The sequence below is a fragment of the Paroedura picta genome, chromosome 2, assembly GCF_049243985.1.
Source record: "Paroedura picta isolate Pp20150507F chromosome 2, Ppicta_v3.0, whole genome shotgun sequence".
Taxonomy (NCBI): Eukaryota; Metazoa; Chordata; class Lepidosauria; order Squamata; family Gekkonidae; genus Paroedura; species Paroedura picta.
Window position 1 is genome coordinate 130,789,045 of NC_135370.1, and position 21,326 is coordinate 130,810,370.

The window sequence follows — 21,326 nt, forward strand, 5'->3', positions numbered from 1 at the left end:
ATCTTGACCACTGAGGAAGACCCAGAAGGGTTGAAACGCGTTTGGTCCTTGGTTCTATGTGCTGTTAGTTCGGTATAGTTTTTAAGAAGTTTTTATTCTGTGTTTAATTGTGCACCATAATAAACAACCAACAAGTGTTATGTATTTATTTAGAAAATGCTTCACCAGTCTTTCTCCCATAAGCAAAAACACTGATTCACTATTTACCTCATCCACTGCTGTCACTGAATAGGCATGACTTTTAACAAGTCCATTAGCCATACGTATCTCAAACAGCATTGGAATGGTCATCTGTAAGATACAATGAAAACACAGTAGCAATTGCATTTATGAGATTTTTTAAATGGCAACTTATCCTTCATCTTTACATTTTGTGTTGTTCTAATTCATATTCTCTATGGCAAATTATTCCACAGTCATTGAATATTTATGATATGAACAGTAACACTACCATAGGTGGTCATAGGAGGCTATGTATAGGCCTGTCAAGAGTAGCTGACACAAGGAAGAAGTGCAACCGTCTTCAATTTATTTTCTTTCACTGGATTACAAATATTTATTCCCTATGCATTGACTGTTCACATCTTGCTAGACATGCCTACTGCAACTCTAAGTTGCTCCAGACTACTTCCTTTGGTGTCCAGCCAACCAAGCAGAAAAGTTATTTTTTTATAGTCTGCTTTTCACTACCAGAAAGAGACTTACAGCTTACAATTGCCTTCCTTTCCCCTCCCTGCTACAGACACCCTGTGAGGTAGGTGAGGCTGAGAGAGCAAGACTGCTCTGTGAGAACAGCTCTGACAGGTGAGTAGCCCAAGGTCACCCAGTTGGCTTCTTGTGGAGTGAGGAATCAAACCCATCTCTCCAGTTTAGGGGCTGCTGCTCTTAACCACTACACCATATTGGCTCCAAACATAACCTCCCAGGCCATGGTATCTCTCTCTCTCCCCCACCGGTGTTGGGTGCCTTTATTTAATCCTCCTAGCATCCCAAGTGCTTTCTGCCTCTTCTGCAGGTATGCTCCACAGAAGCCACCCCTTGTGCTCAGCCCAGTTTACCCCACCAGATTGTTTCCCTCTGGGTTCTACTGCCCTTGGTCCTAGATAGGCTTAGCTTGGACTGTCCCTCTACCCCCCTGTTCATGTCCCCCATAGGAAATACGCACAGGTGAGCACAGGGTTGCTTGTAGGTCCCAGGTGTCATGAACTATTACAAACACCCGTGTAGTCAGAATTTGTTCCACAGTGATCCCACAATAAAACTATGACAAAATGAATAAGTAGCAATAAAACTTACTAGAACCATCTTTTTCTGAAGGAAGGGAATTATTTAATCTTTACTACTCTTAAACATTTTTTTACCAGTTCTTATACTGAATATGAGCCAGGCCATTGGTACAATGATCCATCTCGCTCACAGTCTCTACTGTCACTGGTATCGTAGGTCTGGTAGGGACCTGGAGAAGTCCCAGAATTATAAATGAACAGATATCAATTCTCCAGGAGAAAATGACTGCTTTGAAGGATAAGAACTCTATTTATTATTATTATTATTATTATTATTATTATTATTATTATTATTACTATTACTATTACTATTACTATTACTATTACTATTACTATTACTATTATTATTTCTTAAATTTTTATACCACCCTCCCATATGACTCAAGGCAGTTTACATATAACATTGTGGGGTAGTACATGGAACGACCTAAACATATGTCAGATATAACACCAACAATAATCCAACAGGATAGATTCAAATGAGTAGCCGAGTTGGTCTGAAGTAGTGCAACAAAACCAGAGTCCAGTAGCACCTTTAAGACCAGACTAGTCTGAGGAAGAGTGCTTGCACTCGAAAGCTCACACCTTGAACAAATCTTTGTTGGTCTTAAAGGTGCTACTGGACTCCGGTTTTAATAATCCAACAGTGGTTTAAATTAACATAATATCAATGATTTTGATCAACAATAATAACGGGAACAACCACTTAGATCAGTGGTTCTCAACCTTCCTGATGCCACGACCCTTTAATACAGTTCCTCATGTTGTGGTGACCCCCAACCATAAAATTATGCAAGTGTTCTTTCACAGAAATTAAACCAAAACTGACTAATGGCATGGAGATCCATTGTTCATGATTGTATATAAATTGGTTATAAATTGTATATAAATTGGCAGGCACATTTAGGAGGAGCAGCAACAATGGCGGCGCCTGCCTCCCCGCCAAGCTGCTCGCCCTGCCACAACCCCTGTGAAAGGGTCATTCGACCCCAAAAGGGGTCCCGACCCCAGGTTGAGAACCACTGACTTAGAGAAACCCCAGAGAGGTCAGACTGGTGTAGGCCATGAAGGAGGTTTCTGGGAGGGGGATTTGTAGATGTTATTGGGTTGGTCAATCTCAGGGGAATGCCTGGTGAAGGAGCTCCCTTTTGCAGGCCCTGTGGAATTTTGGGAATTCAGGCAGGGCTAGGTGTCATCTGCATATTGATGGCAACCCAGCCCAAGCTTTCACACTAGCTAAGCAAGAGGGTGCATGAAGCTGTTAAATAAGAGAGGACTGCTCTTTGTGGGACGCCACATGTGAGCTGATGATGGTTGAATACTCTCACTCCTATTTCAACCCTCTGTCCATGACCCTAGAGAAAGGAGATCAGCCATTTGAGGGCTGTCCCCCATATCCTGGTGTTGGTGAGGCGGTGAACTAGGAACTCATGATCTACAGTGTAAAACGCTGCTGACAGATCTAATAGTATAAGCAGCACTGATCCACCTCAGTCCAGCTGGTGGTGGAGGTCACCTGTCTGAGCGTCTAGCACCGTTTCCACCCCATGGCCAGGCCAGAAACCCAACTGAAATGGGTCAAGGGCTAAAATTTCCTCCGGGAATGTTGATATTTGGTCCACCACAGCCCTTTCAACTAACTATAGCATTATACTCTGCTGAAGTCTCTCCCCAATCCATCCCTACCCAGGCTCCATCCCCAAATCTCCAGGAGTTTCCCAACCATTAGTTGGCAATCCTAATTGTTGTCCAGAGAATGTGCTCTACCACTGAGCCATGGACTGTCAATATTTAAACCTGCTGCCATCTCACAGGAACTCCAGTTCTGTTGAATATATAAAGTATAGAAATTGTAAGAATAGATAGTGCTGTGTAGTTGCTGACTAGAGGTATACAAACCCGAGTAGCCCCATCATTAGTACATTCGGGTGAATCATTCAGGAGCTGATCATTCATATTCTTCATCATTTGAGCAATTAACAACCCAATATCAGTTTGAGGAGTGCTTCCATAAATGAGTCCCATGTCGTCCTGAGATTTAAAAAAAGAGTGGGGAAAAAAGAGAAATAAAGGAACAGAAGAAAATAAAACAGAAAGAGTGGAAAGTAAAGAGTAGGCCCCATTATTATTATGGAAAATAAAACAGAAAAACACCAAAGCTAGGCAAAAGAAGCATCTCCCCCACCCCAATTTTGATAATTTCTGTAGCCCCATGCCAGAAGAATTTATGAACTTTTCAGTTGTACGTTTTGAAAGACGCGTGCTAGCACTTCCACTTTATCTTTTGAATTTAATCTTTGTTATTGAAACTTATTGCCAAATTCAGTATGATTACAGTATTTGGTCCAATCTGACACACATCAATATATCAAATAATAAACAGGATCCTGTATGGATGATTAAATCACAAAAATGGATAAGGAAGGGGGCTCTATACATAAATGCCAGATATTGCAGAAAATATCACTTTGTAAATTAACTAAAAAAATTTTTATCTTTATAAACCAGCTTGAGAAGGGCTGGAAATGCTCAAGAAGATTATATTTATTATATTATATTTTGACTTGCTATATATTGTTTTACACTGTTTTATGTACTTGGCTTATTTAAAATTGATGATCCTTATGTTATTTTCATAATTTTACTGAATTGTTTTTATTTTGCGAGTCTCCTTGAAGAGATCTCTGGAGTGGCAGTGTATAAGTTCTTTAAATAACATACATTTACAAGTTGCTTATAACCCCCACTCAGCTATTGCTTATAGGCCCCACCTTGTGCCCATTTATAGACCATTTAATGTTTCACATGCTTGATTTCAGAAAGACACAATATTTCAGCACTGGCCATCTAAAGAAATTCATTTAATTAAAGTCTCCCATTAAATGATAAAAAAGTCTAACTAAAAGTTTTTTTTTTTCATTTGATATGTCCTAATTCTGATGTCATATTACACATTCACCTTATAACTTTTGCAGGACTTTTTATGCATATGAAAAAATCTGCATATCCATTGTGTTGTAGAATTAGGAATGAGCATGAATGGGTTCACAAACTGGAATTTGGCCTGAATCTGGGCTGGTTGAGAGTTCGGGAAAGCATGCGGAAAAGCATCTTTCCTGAACATTTCCCTGACTTGTGGCTGGTTCAGTCCAGCTGTTCAGGACCAGCCAATTAAACCTGACAGCTGAGTGGTGTGAGATCCGCTGGTCAGCTGTTAGGTTAAAATAGGTGGCAGCCATTTAACCTTTTCATTTGCTTCCTCCCCTTTGAAGGGGATGAGAAGTGAAACCTAACAGCTGACTGGTGGACCTGCCAAGCAGTTAGCTTTAAATGACTGTGAATCATTAAACCTCTCCGTTTTACTCACCTTCTTTGAAGGGAGAAACAAAACTGGCCATTTAAATGACTGCCAGTCATTTCAGTCTAACAGTTGGCCAGTAGACCCAGTGAACTGTTAGGTTTAAACAACTGTGATCTACTAAGTCTCTTGGTTTTGCTCCTCCATTTGAAATGGAGGGAGGCCAGCCATATAAACCTACTGACTAGTTGGTGGATCCAGTCACCTGTTAGGTTAAAATGGCTGTGAGTCATTAAACCTTTTAGTTTTCTCCCTCCTTCAAGTGGGAAGAAGTGAAACTGACAGGTTAAATGGCTGGCAGGCGTTAAATCTTCCTGGGTGTTCCCCTCTGTCTCCCAGTTCAGACAGCCATGGCTGGGAGAAAGGTGGAAGGCAAGTTCCTTTCAGAGAGGTCCCTGCCCCTTTCTTCCATTCTTAGACAGGGGGAGACATACTCTCCAGTCTGGCTTGATTTGGGTGCGGCCCTTTTGGCTTGTTTCAGTTCTGGAACCACCCCAATCCCTGAAACAAACTGCTTTTTGGGGGTTCATGCTTATTATTTATTTATTTACTTATTTATTTATTACTTGCCTCTCCCCAGAGGCTCGAGGTGAGTTACAGCACATAAAACCCCAATAAATTATCTAATCCATGAAGATAAGGTGAAACAAAGGTTGTTTCACATATCTGAAATCCATTTAATTTATAGTGCACTACTGAGGGCAACAATAGTCCAGCAGAATGGTGGAACAGTTATATGAGTGATTATTTGTATCCAATAGGCATCCACTGCCAAATCATTCTCATCATAAAATGTGTTTGCCTTATGTTTAATATGAACTGCATAAAATGTTATGCTAGGAAGATTCGGGGCTAATTATAGATGTGGGAAAATCCTTAGCACTTCCCAGAATGTACCTCAATAGAGCAGGCCATGAGTGATCCCCTCTCAATGGCATGCTTCATTATTTTGTATATATCTTTAGGTGCATCTTTGATCTCATAGAATTCTGTCACTCCTCCAGTGAAATCTTCCATGGCCTCTGTCGTGTTGCCTCCTTTCAGAGCTTCATAGGACCCATGGAGTCTGAAAAAGATCAACAACAACAAAAAATTGCAGTCCAGTAAATCCTCTTGCGTCTTCTGCATTTATATATAGTTTGTCTTTGAAAGGTTCATAACGTAAATCAAGAACTCAAACACCCAAAGCACTTGCATTATTACGTTTTGTCCATGTTCTTAAGTTTGAAACAGGAGACTGAACATATCCTGACCAAGTAGTTCTAATGAAAGGCCTCAAGGAAACACAAATAATTTCCAGGAGAGGCAGAAATTTCCCCCAGTATATGCAGGAAGCAGAGTATCCACACTATTTTGTTGTGGCCTTCCTAAAAAACCACACAAGACTAGAGTTACATAAATGCATAGGAGGTGGACCTGAAAATCTCAAGGGATTTTCATTATAATATGCATTTGTGGTTACCTGTGATAAGAATACTGCCATTAGTTTATATGCAGATGTTTCTGCTTCACTATAGATAGCAAATAGGATCCTAATAAATAAATAAATTTAAAAAAATGTATTTACTTTGCATAAGCCTTTTCCAGCAAAGCACTCCAAAACTCGTTTTGCTGGGAGGATTTGGTAAATACCAGTTGTTTACCGTATGTTGGTAAGCGATCATCAATGACAACTTCCACCCAACTTCCATAACGCCAAAACTGAAAAGTAAAAAGTAAAATTTGAATTTGAAGTGATGAAATATGTAAAAAAAAAGCAGGTAACTACAGCTTATAAACATGAACTGGCTTACACATTACATCTACCATGTGGGGACTGGTTTTGTAGTTTCAGTACACATTTGTAATAGGGAAAGAGTTGTCCAATAGACCTTTCATTAGAATATTTGTATGTCATGCAGCACTACAGCTGAATGATGACAAGGGAACCACTTGTCTAAGGAGGAATGGGGCTCCGCCATCTGATGGAAATTTTAGATTGTTTTAGTATTTTACTCTGGATTAATTCAAGGGGTTTTATGGCAATTATTGTATTTTATTCTTTTATCTTGATGTAAGCCAATCAATCAATCGAATCAACAAAATATACCTGGAAATGAAAAATCCCTGCATAATCTTTAATGAAGGTCTGGTCGTGAGGTATGACCCGGAACAGCAATTTTTCATTCAGGGTCAGACAAGCAATGGCAGCCAAGAACCAGCAATCACCTGAGGTAAAGGAAAAGGGGCAGGAAAAAAATGAGAGTCAGAATGAAGAGGAAAAGTATACACAATGAAGAATGGGGTCCTCTTGTGTAAAATAAGGATAACTCGATAACTCTTTAGAGCTGCTCCAGGGAATGCAGATACTTTGCCTGCTTAGCACTGAAAAAATCACACACAAAAGAAAAGTGAACATCACTGTGAATTAAATATGATTCTTCATCACCTTGCCCAACACCTTTGTTATCTAGATAATGTGTCCATAGCCTCATGGGTGACACAGCATTCACCAGTACTTACTTACTAAATTTATATGAGTTTTCTTGTAGGTAAACTATTTTTATAATCCCTTAAAAGAAAAAAGGAGGTTGTGTGAATTTTTTTTTAAAAGGACTCCTTGCACAATCTTGTTCTGCTGATTTATATAATATTTTGGCCTCTCTTTTTTTTTTGCAGAAATATGGGTACTGCTGCCCATTCTCCCCCAGGACTCCCCCTGTTATTATCTTTGTTCAAAAGAAAGAAGAGCTGCTTTTTATACCCCACTTTTCACTACCCAAAGGAGTCCCAAAGCAAACACCTTTCCCTTCCTCTCCCCACAATAGACACCCTGCGAATTAGGTGGCCCTAAGAGTTCAAAGTGAATTGCTCTGTGAGATCAGTTCTATGAGAACTGTGACTAGCCCAAGGTCACCCAGCTGGCTGCATGTGGAGGAGTGTGGAATCAAATCCGGATCTCCAGAGTAGAGTCTACTGCTCTTTAACCACTACATCATGCTGGACCCTTCCTCTACATAAAAATTTAGATCCTTACAGTCATTTCAGCATCAGGGCAGAAGCAGTGCTGGAGCTAATTGGGAGACCAGCCACTGGATCTCAAATGATCAACTGTGCTAAGGTGACCAGATTGCACCCACTTTTGAAGGAACATCTGGGGGTATCTGGCAAATTGTTATTATGTTGAAATTAAAAAAATATATATCACAATATATATCACAAACTTTTTTTTCTCCATATAGACCAAATTTTTAATCAAGAACCCTCCTGGTCAATGGTGTCCTGCTTTACCAATGCTAAAATCTGGTCACCTTAATCTGTGCTCTATCTTCTGACTCCACTAAATGTGCAGGAATCTTTGCAGCAAAAATATCAGGGTCCTTGGAAGGAGAGATCTTCTTACTCTTCCTCCCCACAATTTCCAAATTAGGCTATCAGAGTAAAAATGCAAATCAGGATAATATGAATAATTTTCTCATTACCATATTTTAATCAAAACACTTGTCATTTAGAAAATACTGTAGTACTCAAGCTTCTCTTAGATTGTTGATTCCACATAGCAAGTGCTCCAGTGTTCACCTGGGTTGTGCAGGAAAAGTGGAAAAGGCATGCACAGCGGGGAAGAATTTGTTTGCAACATCATTTAAAAAATGGAAGACGTTTTCAGATATTTAGACTTTGGCCTGTTGCCCTTTTGATTTCAGTAAACTGACCTTTGGTATGCTCTGGTATAAGCATACCTCTAAGGGCCATGATGTAATATCTATTCTAATGAGGCCAGGGTACATTCACTTTTAGTCATTTTTCCCTTTGCATCATCAGTTGCTGGGTTTGGATTAGACCCAGGGGGTAGGAAAGGAAAAAGACAGGAAGGGAAATAATAAAGGATATGGTTGTAGCTTACAGAAACAGATGCCCTCAGTAAGGATTGCTAGGCAACTGCAGCAATATTGCCAGTCTTCAAGGCATGGTTTCTGTAGGGGAAGGGGCCTTTCTTAGGGTTGTTTTGGCCTTTAAAGGAGGACTCGCTGGGACCAGGCCCAACAGCAACCACCAGGCAACTTGATATCACTGAGTTATGCACCCGGCTTAACTGCTTGCTGTTTAAAAGCCAAGAAAGTCACTATGATGTAGTTAGAGTTTCAGACTAAGATCTGGAAGATCCAGGCTCAAAGACACAGTCTGCCACGGAACCTCAGTGGGTGACCTGGGGCCAGTCACAATTTCAGGTTAACTCATCTCACTGGGTTGTAAGGGCAAAAAAGAAAAGGAGAATATTTAAGTTATTTTCAGTCCTCGTTGGGGTAAAAATAATATATAGCTGAAGATGGAGAGGGGAGCTAAAAGATAGGTCTGATTGCTGGAAGAAAAGGAAGCAGAGAAAGGTAAACATTTGGGGATTGCCAAGAGAACGGATAGTGTAGGGAAGAGAATACATGGGAAAATGAATCCCTCCCAGCCCTTGCAGATTCCCCACCACACAACTGAACCATAGTTTTCCCAAGTAGAGGCTAATGTGGGGGAGGCTAAAGTCAGGGAGCAAATATTGATAGGTTGGTGGGTAGGAAGGTAGAGGGAAGCAAGAAAAGAGAAGTAGATATCAAGGATTTCAGGGAAGGGAAAGATGGAATTGAGGGGGTGGGAAATGAGATGTCTCCTGCAAGTTCTTGCAGGTCCCCCACTCATAACATATATTTTCTTACAATTTGCACTTCAAAGCCCTTCATGTTCAGGGCCTCACATACCTGAATGAGCATCTGTCCTGATATGAACATATGTGGCAACGGTACTCTTTACAACATACCTCTCATTTACCCACCCATGATATTCAATTACATGCCCAGTTTCTCACCCCAAAGAATTGAGGAGTGGGAGAAAAATGTTCTCTACATAAAGATGCTGGGGAAGTTCCCCTAGTCTCTGTGGTAAAGAGTATATTGAGTACCTGACAGTGACACCACAATCCTCCCCAAACTCTACCATCTCCAGCATGGCATCTGACCAGCAATGCCACTGCCAGGCCCAGAATGGCTTTCAACCTGCACAGAGAATGCTACTTTAGTTTGAGGGAGATTTAAACCCCCCCATTAAAAAAATTCAGAGTTTAACTTTTTAGATTTTTCTGCATAACTGGGTAGTCCACCAAGTGTGCAGAAAGATCTCCTTAGCTTCTGTGTGGCCTTGATCCACAGATTTAGTGGGGGCCTGCAACACCTGTGGAAGTAGAATCATAGAGTTGGAAGGTACTTCATGGGTCATCTAGTCCAACCCCCTGCACTATGCAGGATACTCACAACCCTATCGCTCATCCACTGTAGCCTGCCACCCCCTTGAACCTTCACAGAATCAGCCTCTCCGTCAGATGGCTATCCACCCTCTGCGTTAAAATCTCCAAAGATGGAGAACCCACCACCTCCCAAGGAAGCCTGTTCCACTGAGAAACTGCTCTGTCAGGAATTTCTTCCGGATGTTTAGATGGAATTTCTTTTGCATTAATTTCATCCCATTGGTTCTGGTCTGTCTGCCTGGGGCAAGAGAGAACAACTCTGCTCCATCCTCTGTATGGCAGCCTTTTAAATACGTGAAGATGGTTATCAGTTCCCCTCTCAGTTGTCTCCTCTCCAGGCTAAACAGACCAAGCTCCCTCAACCTTTCCTGAAATGTCTTGGTCTCCAAACCCCTCACCATCTTTGTTGCCACACGCTACAGTTTGTCTACATCCCTCTTCATCTGGGATGCCCAAAATTGAACACTGTACTCCAAGTGAGGCCGAACCAGAGCAGAGTGTCATCATACCTAGTTCTCCTTGACAAATGTCAGTCCTGTTGGCTCCACCAATAATAAAACGTGGATTCTCACAGATTTCCTGTAGATAAGACAGTCATTGCAAAGAAAGAAGAATGTATTACAATTTAAAACACATTTTTGCTGTGTTGGTACAAGCCTTCTACATTTGTTCATTTGGCCAAACATGCATAGCCTCTGGTTGGATGCAATCCACACATTTGGGAGGATTTTGCACTTGTATTTGGACACTGAAACTTAAAAAGTCTGCTGTAAAATCTGTTCACAATATCTTTGTGAAATACATGTCACTCTCTGGAATTTCTGTGTTCTGGAAGCAAACAGTTTCTGCTGAACAGCAGTGCGTGAACTTTCTGCCTATATGATTAGGGGAGCTGATGTGATTATGTATCATATTTGCCTATGCCTATAAAAAAACTTTTAAAAACAATAGTTGTCCTGGATGCCCAAAGCTCTTGACAAGCTGTAAATAGAAGAGAAAGACAAACAGTAGCCAGATGTTTTAAATTAAGAAGTGCTACACAGACATCTACATCAGTTTCTCCTTTTTGTGTGCCTCCAGGAGCCCTTAACTTGGGGAATGTATGTAGTGGAGAACAGGGTGGCACCTGCTGAACTTCCCCCTTGATATATGTTCAGACAATAGAAGGTTTGCAGAGAACCTACGTACATACATTAGTATGCACATAAGTTATGTATGAGTAGCTGGGGGCCTTGCTTAGTGGTGCTGTTTCTGACATGGTGGAAGAACCCATCTGTGTACATTTATTTGTTCATAGAGGATATTGGGGACAGCCCTCTAGTAGCTGGTCTCCTTCCTCCAAGGTCAGGGACAGAGTGTTGCTAGTGGGGAGGAACAGTCATACCACTATGAACTCCAATGTGGGATTTCATAAGGTGTGATCCTCTCCCCAATACTTTGCAACATCTTCATGCATCCTCTAGGCTAGAAGTATGGTCTGGGTTGTCACCAGTATGTGGATGATACCCAGCTATACCTGTTAATGAGCAGCCAGCCAAATACTCCCCCCCCCAAATCCTTGCCCAGGTGTCTGGCAGCTGTGGCAAAGTGGCTCCAGCAAAGCCACTCGGAGCTAAATCCCCCCGAAGATAGAGGTCCTGTGACTGGGTAGGAAAGAAACAGATGAGGAAGCACACCTTCTCTGTCTGGTGCAGCTTTAGGCTGTACAGTTGATCAAGAATCTGTGAGTAGTTCTGGATGTCTACCAAGCTTTTTTCCATTAATGCCAGGCAAAGCTACTAGTACCCTATCTGTCCCCAGAACATCTAGCCATGTTGATCCATGAGACAGTTCCCTCCAGGCTAGATTATGCAGACCTTCCCTTATCCCTGACATGGAAATTAGAGTGGGTACAGAATGTAGCTGCCCAGGTTCTCACCAGGACCCCATGGAGAACCCATATTCGACCTGTTCTCCAGAAGCTGCACTGGTTAATGATCATTGGCCCCAAAGAGGTCTGCCTAGTCTTGACCAGAGCCAGGGCCTTTTCAGCCCTGGCTTCAGCCTGCTGGAATGAGCTGCCTGCAAAGACATGGGCCCTTACAGAAGTTCTGAAGGGCCTGCAAAACAGTGCTCTTCCACCGGGCATTTGGTTGAGATCCAGGGTTGCACCTCTAGCATCTACATGGGCCCCCTGCCTAGCTAATACTTGGGGTTTCCACCCAGATTACTTGCCCCCACCTAGAGCCAGGCCACATAGCTGAACATCACAAATTGTACACCTGGCTTAATGAGTGTGATTTCTGGATTAAGTAGCAGGAAATACTATAATGATTTTAATATGAAATTCTGTTGTTTTACACAATGTTGAATTTGACCTGTGTTATATACTATTGTAAGCTACCCTGAGACCACTCTGGAGAGGGGCAGCCTAAAAATCACATAAATAAAATAAATACCACTGACACCATAGGGGTATGATCAGCAGATACAAAAATGCTCTCCTCTACACATAGTCACTGACTCTCTGAAGCGGACCACAGTTTTCATAGGCTGCATTAATGATAAAAATTCTGCTCTCCAGTCTGCAAATTCTGGCTGATACCTGTGTCTCCTACCTTTGTGTCCCTTAGTAGGAGATATAGAAATGAGTCAGAATTCGCAGGCTGGGATGCATTCTTTTTAGTCATGAATGCAGTCTATGAAGTGGTCCTTTCCCAATGGTCAGTGAATGTAACCCTGTCATCATGCCACTCTGTTTTCCTGAGTTTCTATAATTAGCATATAGTTACTATTTTGGTCTGTTATTAAGAAAGTGCTTCCTTTCACAAAATGCTTTGAGTGGTTATTCAAATACCAGTTAAAAAAAACAAACATCCTCTGACACCCACAGTACATGAAGGTAAATACACTTCAATAGCATGAATAATACTGAAGAACATTATGGCAACTTCCACTCAATACTAAATGCTACATCAACTGATGTAAACTTGTTGGGAAAAATCTATTCCCTTAGCAGAGTTACTGTAGTGAAAGTTAGCAGAGTTATTATATAAACTAGCAAGAAAGCCCATTGCAACCAGGAATGCAATGGGCGCTAGGACCCAGGGGACACCAGGAGGTGTTTTTTTTTCTGCTGCGTGGAGCTGTGAAAGGCTCCGACAGGGTTTTTTTGTTTTCTGCTGCTTGGAGCTGGGAAAGGCTCCTACAGGGTTTTGTTTTCTGCTGCTTGGATCTGTGAAAGGCTCCTTCCGGGGTTTTTTTTCTGCTGCTTGGATCTGTGAAAGGCTCCTGCAGGGTTTTTTTTTTCTGCTAGCTCTCGTGGGCGTGCCGGCTTGGAGCTCCTACAGGGGTTTTTTTCCTGCTGCTTGGAGCTGGGAAAGGCTCCTTCAGGGTTTTGTTTTCTGCTGCTTGGATCTGCGAAAGGCTCCTACAGGGTTTTTTTTTTCTGCTGCTTGGATCTGTGAAAGGCTCCTGCAGGGTTTTTTTTTTCTGCTAGCTCTCGTGGGCGTGCCGGCTTGGAGCTCCTACAGGGAGCTGCTGCTTGGAGCTGGGAAAGGCTCCTTCAGGGTTTTGTTTTCTGCTGCTTGGATCTGTGAAAGGCTCCTGCAGGGTTTTTTTTTTCTGCTAGCTCTCGTGGGCGTGCCGGCTTGGAGCTCCTACAGGGGTTTTTTTTCCTGCTGCTTGGAGCTGGGAAAGGCTCCTTCAGGGTTTTGTTTTCTGCTGCTTGGATCTGTGAAAGGCTCCTACAGGGTTTTTTTTCCTGCTGCTTGGAGCTGTGAAAGGCTCCTTCCGGGGTTTTTTTTCTGCTGCTTGGAGCTGTGAAAGGCTCCTGCAGGGTTTTTTTTTTCTGCTAGCTCTCGTCGGCGCGGCGGCTTGGAGCTCCTACAGGGTTTTTTTTTTCTGCTGCCTCTCGTCGGCGCGGCGGCTTGGAGCTCCTACAGGGTTTTTTTTTTCTGCTGCCTCTCGTCGGCGCGGCGGCTTGGAGCTCCTACAGGGGTTTTTTTTTCTGCTGCCTCTCGTCGCGCTAGCGGCGAAAGGCTCCTCCGGGGGTGTTTTTTTTTTTCTGCAGCTTCTCGGCGGCTGGAGTCTTGTGTTGTGTTTGCGGCGGGGGCTTCCTTGGGGCCGGCCTGACGCGGTGAGAGACGCTTCGCGCCTCTCACCACGTCAGGCCGGGAGCAACTGCAAGCCGCGCTGAGCGCGGCTCGCAGTTGCTGGGGCTGGGAATCGGAGGGACCAATCGGCAGGCGCTTCGCGCCTGCCGTTTGGTCCCTCCGGTTGTCTGTCATGAGGAAGGGTCCAATCCGGACCCTTCCTCATCCCGGACACATCCCGCCCCAGAACCCCTTACTGTTTTATTTAGTCCGTGGCGCCCGCGGCGCCACGGGCGGTGTACAGATAATGAACCCAAACAAGGCAGATTTACTGTATATAAAAAGACAATTTTACTAGCTAAACAGGGTAAGGGAACTGGAAGGTAAAAAACAAAAAAATACTTAGCTCATTCCAGGAGCTGTCTACCTTAGCTGCTACATGGTTGAGATTCAAGATGGATCTGCTTCTCTGCCCAAAGCAGAGTTCTTCTCAAACAATGGGAAGAAGTAGAATTCTTTCTCTTCCTGCCAAGCTTGTGTATATGACAAACCAGAGTCAGGCCATGGCCGGGCAGCTAGGAAATTTACATTTGAAAACAGACCATTGGACCCACTCTGCCTGTCCCACGATAACAAGATTAAACAAACAGTTTAACCCTTTGACTGGCAGTCTGTGGCTGGCTCTTGCTAAACGACAAAGCCCAACAAAACTAAGGTATGTTTCAAAACACATGTATGCTGGGGGTGGGGATAGGGAAAGAATCAAGTACGCTTGTAATTTCTCCACTCAATGATAACCACCCAAACACATGAACAAAAAATGCCCATTGGTTTACAATTGTATGTATCTGCCATTAACACCTCGTTTGGATCTGAGAAAATTTTATTGTAGTGAACTAAATGTCATCAACAGGCAGGCTATTCCTATTTGAGAGATAAGGCTTTACTAGACAGAGGTCTTCTATGGCAACAGAGCAGCAAGCTAGTATTGTCTTAGTTCTAACAGTCTATATGGAAATCCACACTGCCATTTTGATGATAGGGGCAGAGCTAGTCTAAAGATAGTAGCAGATGAATGTTTCCTGTTTGGAAACCATGCGACAAAATAGTAATAAACCACAGGTAACTCATTGAATGGAGGGGAGAACAGCAGATTAAAAACAGCATGAGAGAACTTGCAGTTCCCTGTGTCATATGTTATGGTACCATTTAATGTGTCTGATCTGAAGGCATCCACCTTCCTCCACATTGTTAGCAGTGTCATAGTACCTCTTGGAGCAAGGAATAGCTCCTTTCTGTTAAAAGATTTGGCCATTGGATAAGAGCAATGCCCCTACAAAGGGAATGCTCTGGGCCATTTCATTACTTTCATTCAAGCCATGCAGTCCTGTCCTGGTGACTATAGCATCTGAAAGAGCCTATAATCTTTGTGATTCAGCTATCCATCTACAGAAATGTGTTATTCTTCTATGTTGAAGAAGCTGACCAACAGATGAGCATGATAACAAATATGTTGAATGCAGCAATTGTTATAGTAAGCATGCTGTTATATGGGGGTGTGTGTGTGTGCATTCATCACATTTTTTCAGCCATAGAATATTGCACTCAGTACTGAGGAATTAGAATTTCCCTGCAGCAAATGAAACTAGCATTTAGATCCCCCCCACACGGCCAGCACCTGAGTAATAAAAATATATCTGAATACAGAGCTCAAATATAGTCCCAGATAGAGTTCACCCTTGGTTCCTAAATATTTGAGCTCTGTATTCAGATGAAACCAAGTGCAAATGTATTTTTTTTTAAATTGGTCAGGCAAATCCTTTCTTCTAAAATCCCTCTGTTTTCTAGATACCCTTTTAATGAACAGTGCTTCCCCATCTTGAATAGCACATGCTAGAGGCAAAGCGTGACACTTTCAGATAGACTTGTTTAGACAAATGGCATATTGAATTAGTTATATTTGCCAGTCTTAAATACAGTTAACCTATATGTTAGACAGACACCCTACTCCTACTCACTGGTGGTCTCTTCCACTCAAATTTAACAGGGAGCTTTTGACTGTAGAAGAGGGAGGTTTCATTAGCTGGGAAATCTGGATCCTCATACAGAGTCTTCTTTGCAAGGCACTTCTTGTACAACTCATGGAAAGTCTTCTCCTTCACTCCAATGATGGGCTGATTGCGACTGAGAATGGCAGAGTAGATCCCTCCTGTGCCTCCACCTGCTTCAGCGGCTGTGCTGACATGTTGGGGAACTGATCCAGCCTCAGCCTTCTGAGCCACAGTGGCACCGACAGCCGTTGGCATGAAGGTAAACTTTCAGAAAACTTATCAGCGGCAACAAGAAGGAGGAAGATTTTGCAATCAGGAAGAAAGCGCCAGAGAAGAGGAAGTTGGGCTGTAAGCCGTTTCACCAGCACCGTGGTCTCGTTTTCTGTTGTTTGTCTACATAAATTCAGATAAAATTGTATATGTTGCACCAGCAAGTTCTGCTCATATCACCCCGGGATTCTTCCTGTACTCAAAACTGTCATCTCAGTAGGAAGCAAGAGGAATTGTTGAGTAACTTTTGCCTCTGGATGTATGTGTGTGTGAGAGAGAATGCCTGTGGCATGCTTTGCAGAGGCTGCAGCTCCAAAAACTAAAAATAAACTCAGGGAAAGAGTTGGTGTGGAGGAGGGGGTGGATGTCCACTCAGCTGATTCTTTCGGAAGGAACTGAAAATAATAGTCAGAACATAGAACATGAAGTACTTTTTTTTTGCTATTAAGTTGTACCTGACTTATGGCAATCCTGTAGGGTTTTTCAAGAGGCATTTAGAGGTAGCTCACCATTACCTGGCTTTTCATAGCAACCCTTGTATTCCTTGATATCTCCCATTCAAATACTAACCAGGGCCGACGATGCATAGCTTCCAAGATCTGAAAATATTGTGCTATCTGGGTCAAGGATTTTGATCCTCGTGTTAAAAAAGCATCTTAAATGTTTGGTTGATTGTGATGTTCTTTTAGTAAGACTCAGTTTCAAGTGATGTTGGTTCAGCAACTGGGCTCCCCCCCCCCGTGAGTCTCGTGTCCCCCCTTGTTTGTATATATTAAGTGATCTAGATAATATAAAGATTGATAATGAACAATACGGCAAGCAGAATTACTTGCAAGCTTTCCTCTATCCTGAGAGATCTAAAACTGCAGAATGTGTGCATTTTACATTCATAGAATAGAATCATAGAATAATAGAGTTGGAAGGGACCTCATGGGTCATCTAGTCCAACCCCCTGCACTATGCAGGACACTCACATCCCAATTGCTCATCTAGTGTAACCTGCCACGCCTTTGCCTTCACAGAATCAGCCTCACCATCAGATGGCTATCTAAAAATTTCCAAAGATGGAGAACCCACCACCTCCCGAGGAAGCCTGTTCCACTGAGAAATTGCTCTGTCAGGAACTTCTTTTGGATGTTTAGATGGAATTTCTTTTGAAAGAGAAAGAATCCAATTCATTTCTATAAATTAAATAAATGAATTTTAATACCTAATGAATTAATGTGCAATCAACCTGATCAAATGCAAACATTTGAGGAATGATGTAATCAATGCAATCTTTTGTATAAAAAGCCTGCCTCATATATTAATCTCAGAGTTTTGAGTGGTTGTTGTAAGGAAATGGCCTCCCCTTTCCCAATTAAGGCACACATAAGATTCCCAGAACCCATCAAGGAAAAGAATCTGGATGACTGCATATGCTCTTTTAAAATCGTTTCAGAGCAGCTGTCTGAGAACAGTCTGTTCCAGCAGCGCTGTTCCTTATTTCCTCATTCAGTTTTGGTGGGGAGGGAAGAAACTCCCCAGAATTAATCAGGAAGGTCTTCCTCCTAGATTCTATTTCAGCCTCACAGTAGGCATTATCACTCATGAAAAAAGAACAGTGATTTTCAGTGATCCCCCCAGCTCTCCATTTTGACCCCCATGATGCTGCTGGACGTTTACTGACCCAAGGTGCAGTGCAGTTCCATTTCTACTGCATAGGATTTATACTAAAGATTTCAAACTATTTGGCTTGCTAACACTTTATTTCCACCTTTTTTGGGTTTATGTATGGGAATGATGACACATGAACACAATATGTGCTCATGGATACAGATTTCCCACTCCTTCCCCAGTACCTCAAGACCTCAAAAAACAAAACAAAACCCCCTGATGGCGGACTCACAGGAACAAAAAGGCATGCTATAGGTGGGCTGCAGTTAGGAGGGGGAACTGGGTAAGATCATTCCAAATTTCACCAGTAATGGTTCCATTGGTGCAAGATGATACACTGTGCAAGAGTAAACCTGGAAAAAAGTGCCATTTTCTCTCCTTCCAGGAGGACCCTGGACATGTGGCTTTTTGTCTATATGAATCACAGAATGCGGCAGTGAAGGTTCTCACAGGAACACCTTGGATGACCCACATTTGCCCCACTGCTGCAATGGTTATCAGTTGAATCCCAGATTAACCTTAAGGTCTTGGTAACTACCATCAAGTCCATAGTTGGTTTGGGTCCAATGTACCTGAGAGACCGCCTCTCTGCCCATGCTCCCCAAAGAGCACTTTGGCTACCACCAGCCAGCTAGTGATCCCTGGCCCCAAGGAAGCATGTCTGGCCTCAACCAGGGCCAGGTCGTTCTCTGTCTTGGCCCTCATCTAGTGGAATAAGCTCCCAGAAAAGATCTGGGCCCTGGCAGACCTACCAGTTCTACCAAGCGTGCAAAATGAAGCTCTCCTGACAGACATTTGGTCGAGGTCACTGACAACATCTGTTGGGCTTTCAGAACTCCCTGCCATCCAGATATCTCACTCTACAGGGTGGCGGTCATAATGTTACTCTGAACAAATGTTCTGTTGTTGCCTATGTTATGTTAGGATTATTGTTAATGATGCCACATTATTGGTGATGCAATTATCAAACTTATACTGTACTCTGTTACACAATTCTCTGTAAACTGCCTTGAGCTGCAAGAGAGGACAGTTTGTAAACCCAAATAAATAATAAATAAAATAAAAATGAGATCTTATACCCACATTCAGTTTTCCATTGAAGCAGACATTTATGTTCTTACTAGAAAATAAGCCCGCTGTAATCGGAATACAGCGGGCACTAGCGGGGCTGTCGAGGTTGGGGTTGCTGCGGGGAGAGAGAACGTTCCAGAGGGCGGGCGGCGGGCATCTGGTGAGGCAGCGGCGAGTAGTCCGCCCCCCCCCCGCCCCGTGGCTAACTGTATTTTGTGGCCGCGAGGCAGGAACTATCGCGGGCGGCCTGTAGGCAGGAGACAGTTGGTTGCTGTAGGCTGGATAGGCTCGGCGCGGCTCCTGCGGCGCTGCTGGGCGAGCTTTGGGCGTCGGGTGTGCGGGGTGGCCGGGGCCGGCGCGGCAGCACAGAGGTCATCCAGCCGCTCCTGGCCGCTTGGGCCAGCGGCCAAGCGCAGCCGTGTGCGGCTGGTGCGGGCCGCGGCTGTGCCGATGCGGGGCCGTCTTGCGGCGATGGGTGGGGCCACAGGGCGCTCCTGGCTGTGGGTTCCGGCGGCAAGCTTCGGGTGGGTGGGGTGGATGGCGGCGCCACTCCAGCACAGGGCTCAGCCGGCCGCTCGTGGCAGCTTGGCCCAGCGGCCAAGCTCAACTATGTGCGGGCGGGGCGGGTGGCAGCCGCGGCGATGGGAGGGCATCTGGCGGAGGCAGTTGGCACTGCGAGCCGCTCCAGGCTGTGCGGGCCAGCAGCAAGCCATTCTGTGTGGAGCTGCGGCCGCTGGCAGAGCCGGTGCCACGGCCGCAGTGGCTGGGCCCTCGTTGTGTAGCGGGCAGACGGCAACCTGCCCTGGCGACGGCATGGCAGGTAATGGTGGCAGGTGGCCGCATTCGAGCGAAGTCGGAGGAGGGCGGATTGGTCAGTCTGGCGGCAAGGGACCAATTGCGAGCCGCACTGCTTCACGCCTGCCGATTGGGCCCTCCGATTGTCAGCCGGGGGGAAGGGGCCTATCGGCACCCTTCCTCATCCCGGACAGGGCCCGCCAACGGAGCCCTTACTGCTTTATTTTATCCTTTATTTTAAGGATGAGACATACAAGAATTCTGTTCTGGCAGCAATTCTTGTATGTCTCAAGACTAGACGTCAGCTTCATGAGCTCATTGCTATGTGAGCATTCCGAAGATTTAGGTCATTGGTGGCAAGATTGTGACACCATGAAACACGGAATTCCACAGCTCATCAATGATTTCTGGCTACTTTCCCCTTCTGTTTGACTTTTGTGCCAAAGTTCCAAAATATTTGGAGTTTATTATTAGTAATCTGTACCCTCAACAACTGGCCTCACATTGAGATAATTCTATGTGGCTAAATGGCTGTAAATCTATAGACAAGCCAACTGGAGCTGCTAGGAAATATGTCAAAAAAATTTCCATGTAATACTCTGGCACAGTCTCATTCTCACCCTATGAATCTGAGGGCACAAATGATAGCCCAATGCAAGCATTGTAACATAGCATGGCCAGTTGTGCTGTATAACTCAGAGGCCAAGGATGCAACTCGATAGACATATTTATTTAGAAGTCCTATTGAACTTCACGCTGCTTTCTTCTAAAGAGACATGCACAAGCATCTGGTAGTTCACAAGAAATATATGATCACTGCATGATATCCAGATGTTCCAGGCTGGCATCAAAGCTAAATTAAATGGCTAATAGTTTCTAGACAGACTTCTGAGCCCAGTATAAAACCAAATAAACAAGATTGTTATTGTTGTAATGGATATTGTTGCAATGACTTATTGGGCTCCCTTTAGCAACAATCTTTAGAACTCACTATCAATCCATTTCCAAACTATCCAAAAACTTGAACTAAAATATGACTTGAAAATGAATCTGGCTTCCATGCTGCATGGCATGCATATGAGAAATGCAGGATACGCTATCCTCAAAATAGTTTCAAGGCAAGGAGTAAGTGGGAGAGACACTTAACATTCTTTGGTCAGTAGGTTTGCATGGATCAATTACACTGAACATTTCAAAATGCAGTGGTAGCATTTTGCTTCTTGGGAACTAGTTCTGCCAGACTCACATTCAACAAAGCGAGGAGAAAACTAAATGCTCTGAAAACATGGGGGAACAATGTCTTTCACAGCTGTCACTACACATGGAAGCACTTAGAAGTTGTCTAGTTACCCAAGAATGCAATATATTCATTCCTATGCAGAAAAATTTGCACGACCTCGTCTTCCGTGCACAAACTTTGAAAGCAGAATATGGAAGACTAAACGGAGCAGGGAAAACACTGAGTGTTGAAGCCCGTTAATTTTAATTAAGGTATATAAT

At 43.5% G+C, this 21,326-nt stretch overlaps 1 protein-coding gene across 2 annotated transcripts in view; it reads right to left on the reverse strand.

The window, feature by feature from the left end:
* Positions 1-16,625, reverse strand: part of CAPN3 (calpain 3) — a 40,309-nt gene extending 23,684 nt beyond the window's left edge. For both annotated transcript variants that reach the window (XM_077322751.1, XM_077322750.1), the window contains exons 1-7: positions 16,002-16,625; positions 10,420-10,489; positions 6,734-6,852; positions 6,212-6,345; positions 5,542-5,710; positions 3,186-3,317; positions 208-291 (exon numbers count right to left, since the gene is read on the reverse strand). In XM_077322751.1, coding sequence (XP_077178866.1) covers positions 208-291; positions 3,186-3,317; positions 5,542-5,710; positions 6,212-6,345; positions 6,734-6,852; positions 10,420-10,489; positions 16,002-16,289 — 996 coding nt within the window. In that variant the 5' untranslated portion in view covers positions 16,290-16,625. The remainder of the gene's footprint in view (positions 1-207; positions 292-3,185; positions 3,318-5,541; positions 5,711-6,211; positions 6,346-6,733; positions 6,853-10,419; positions 10,490-16,001) is intronic.
* Positions 16,626-21,326: the final 4,701 nt, after the last annotated feature.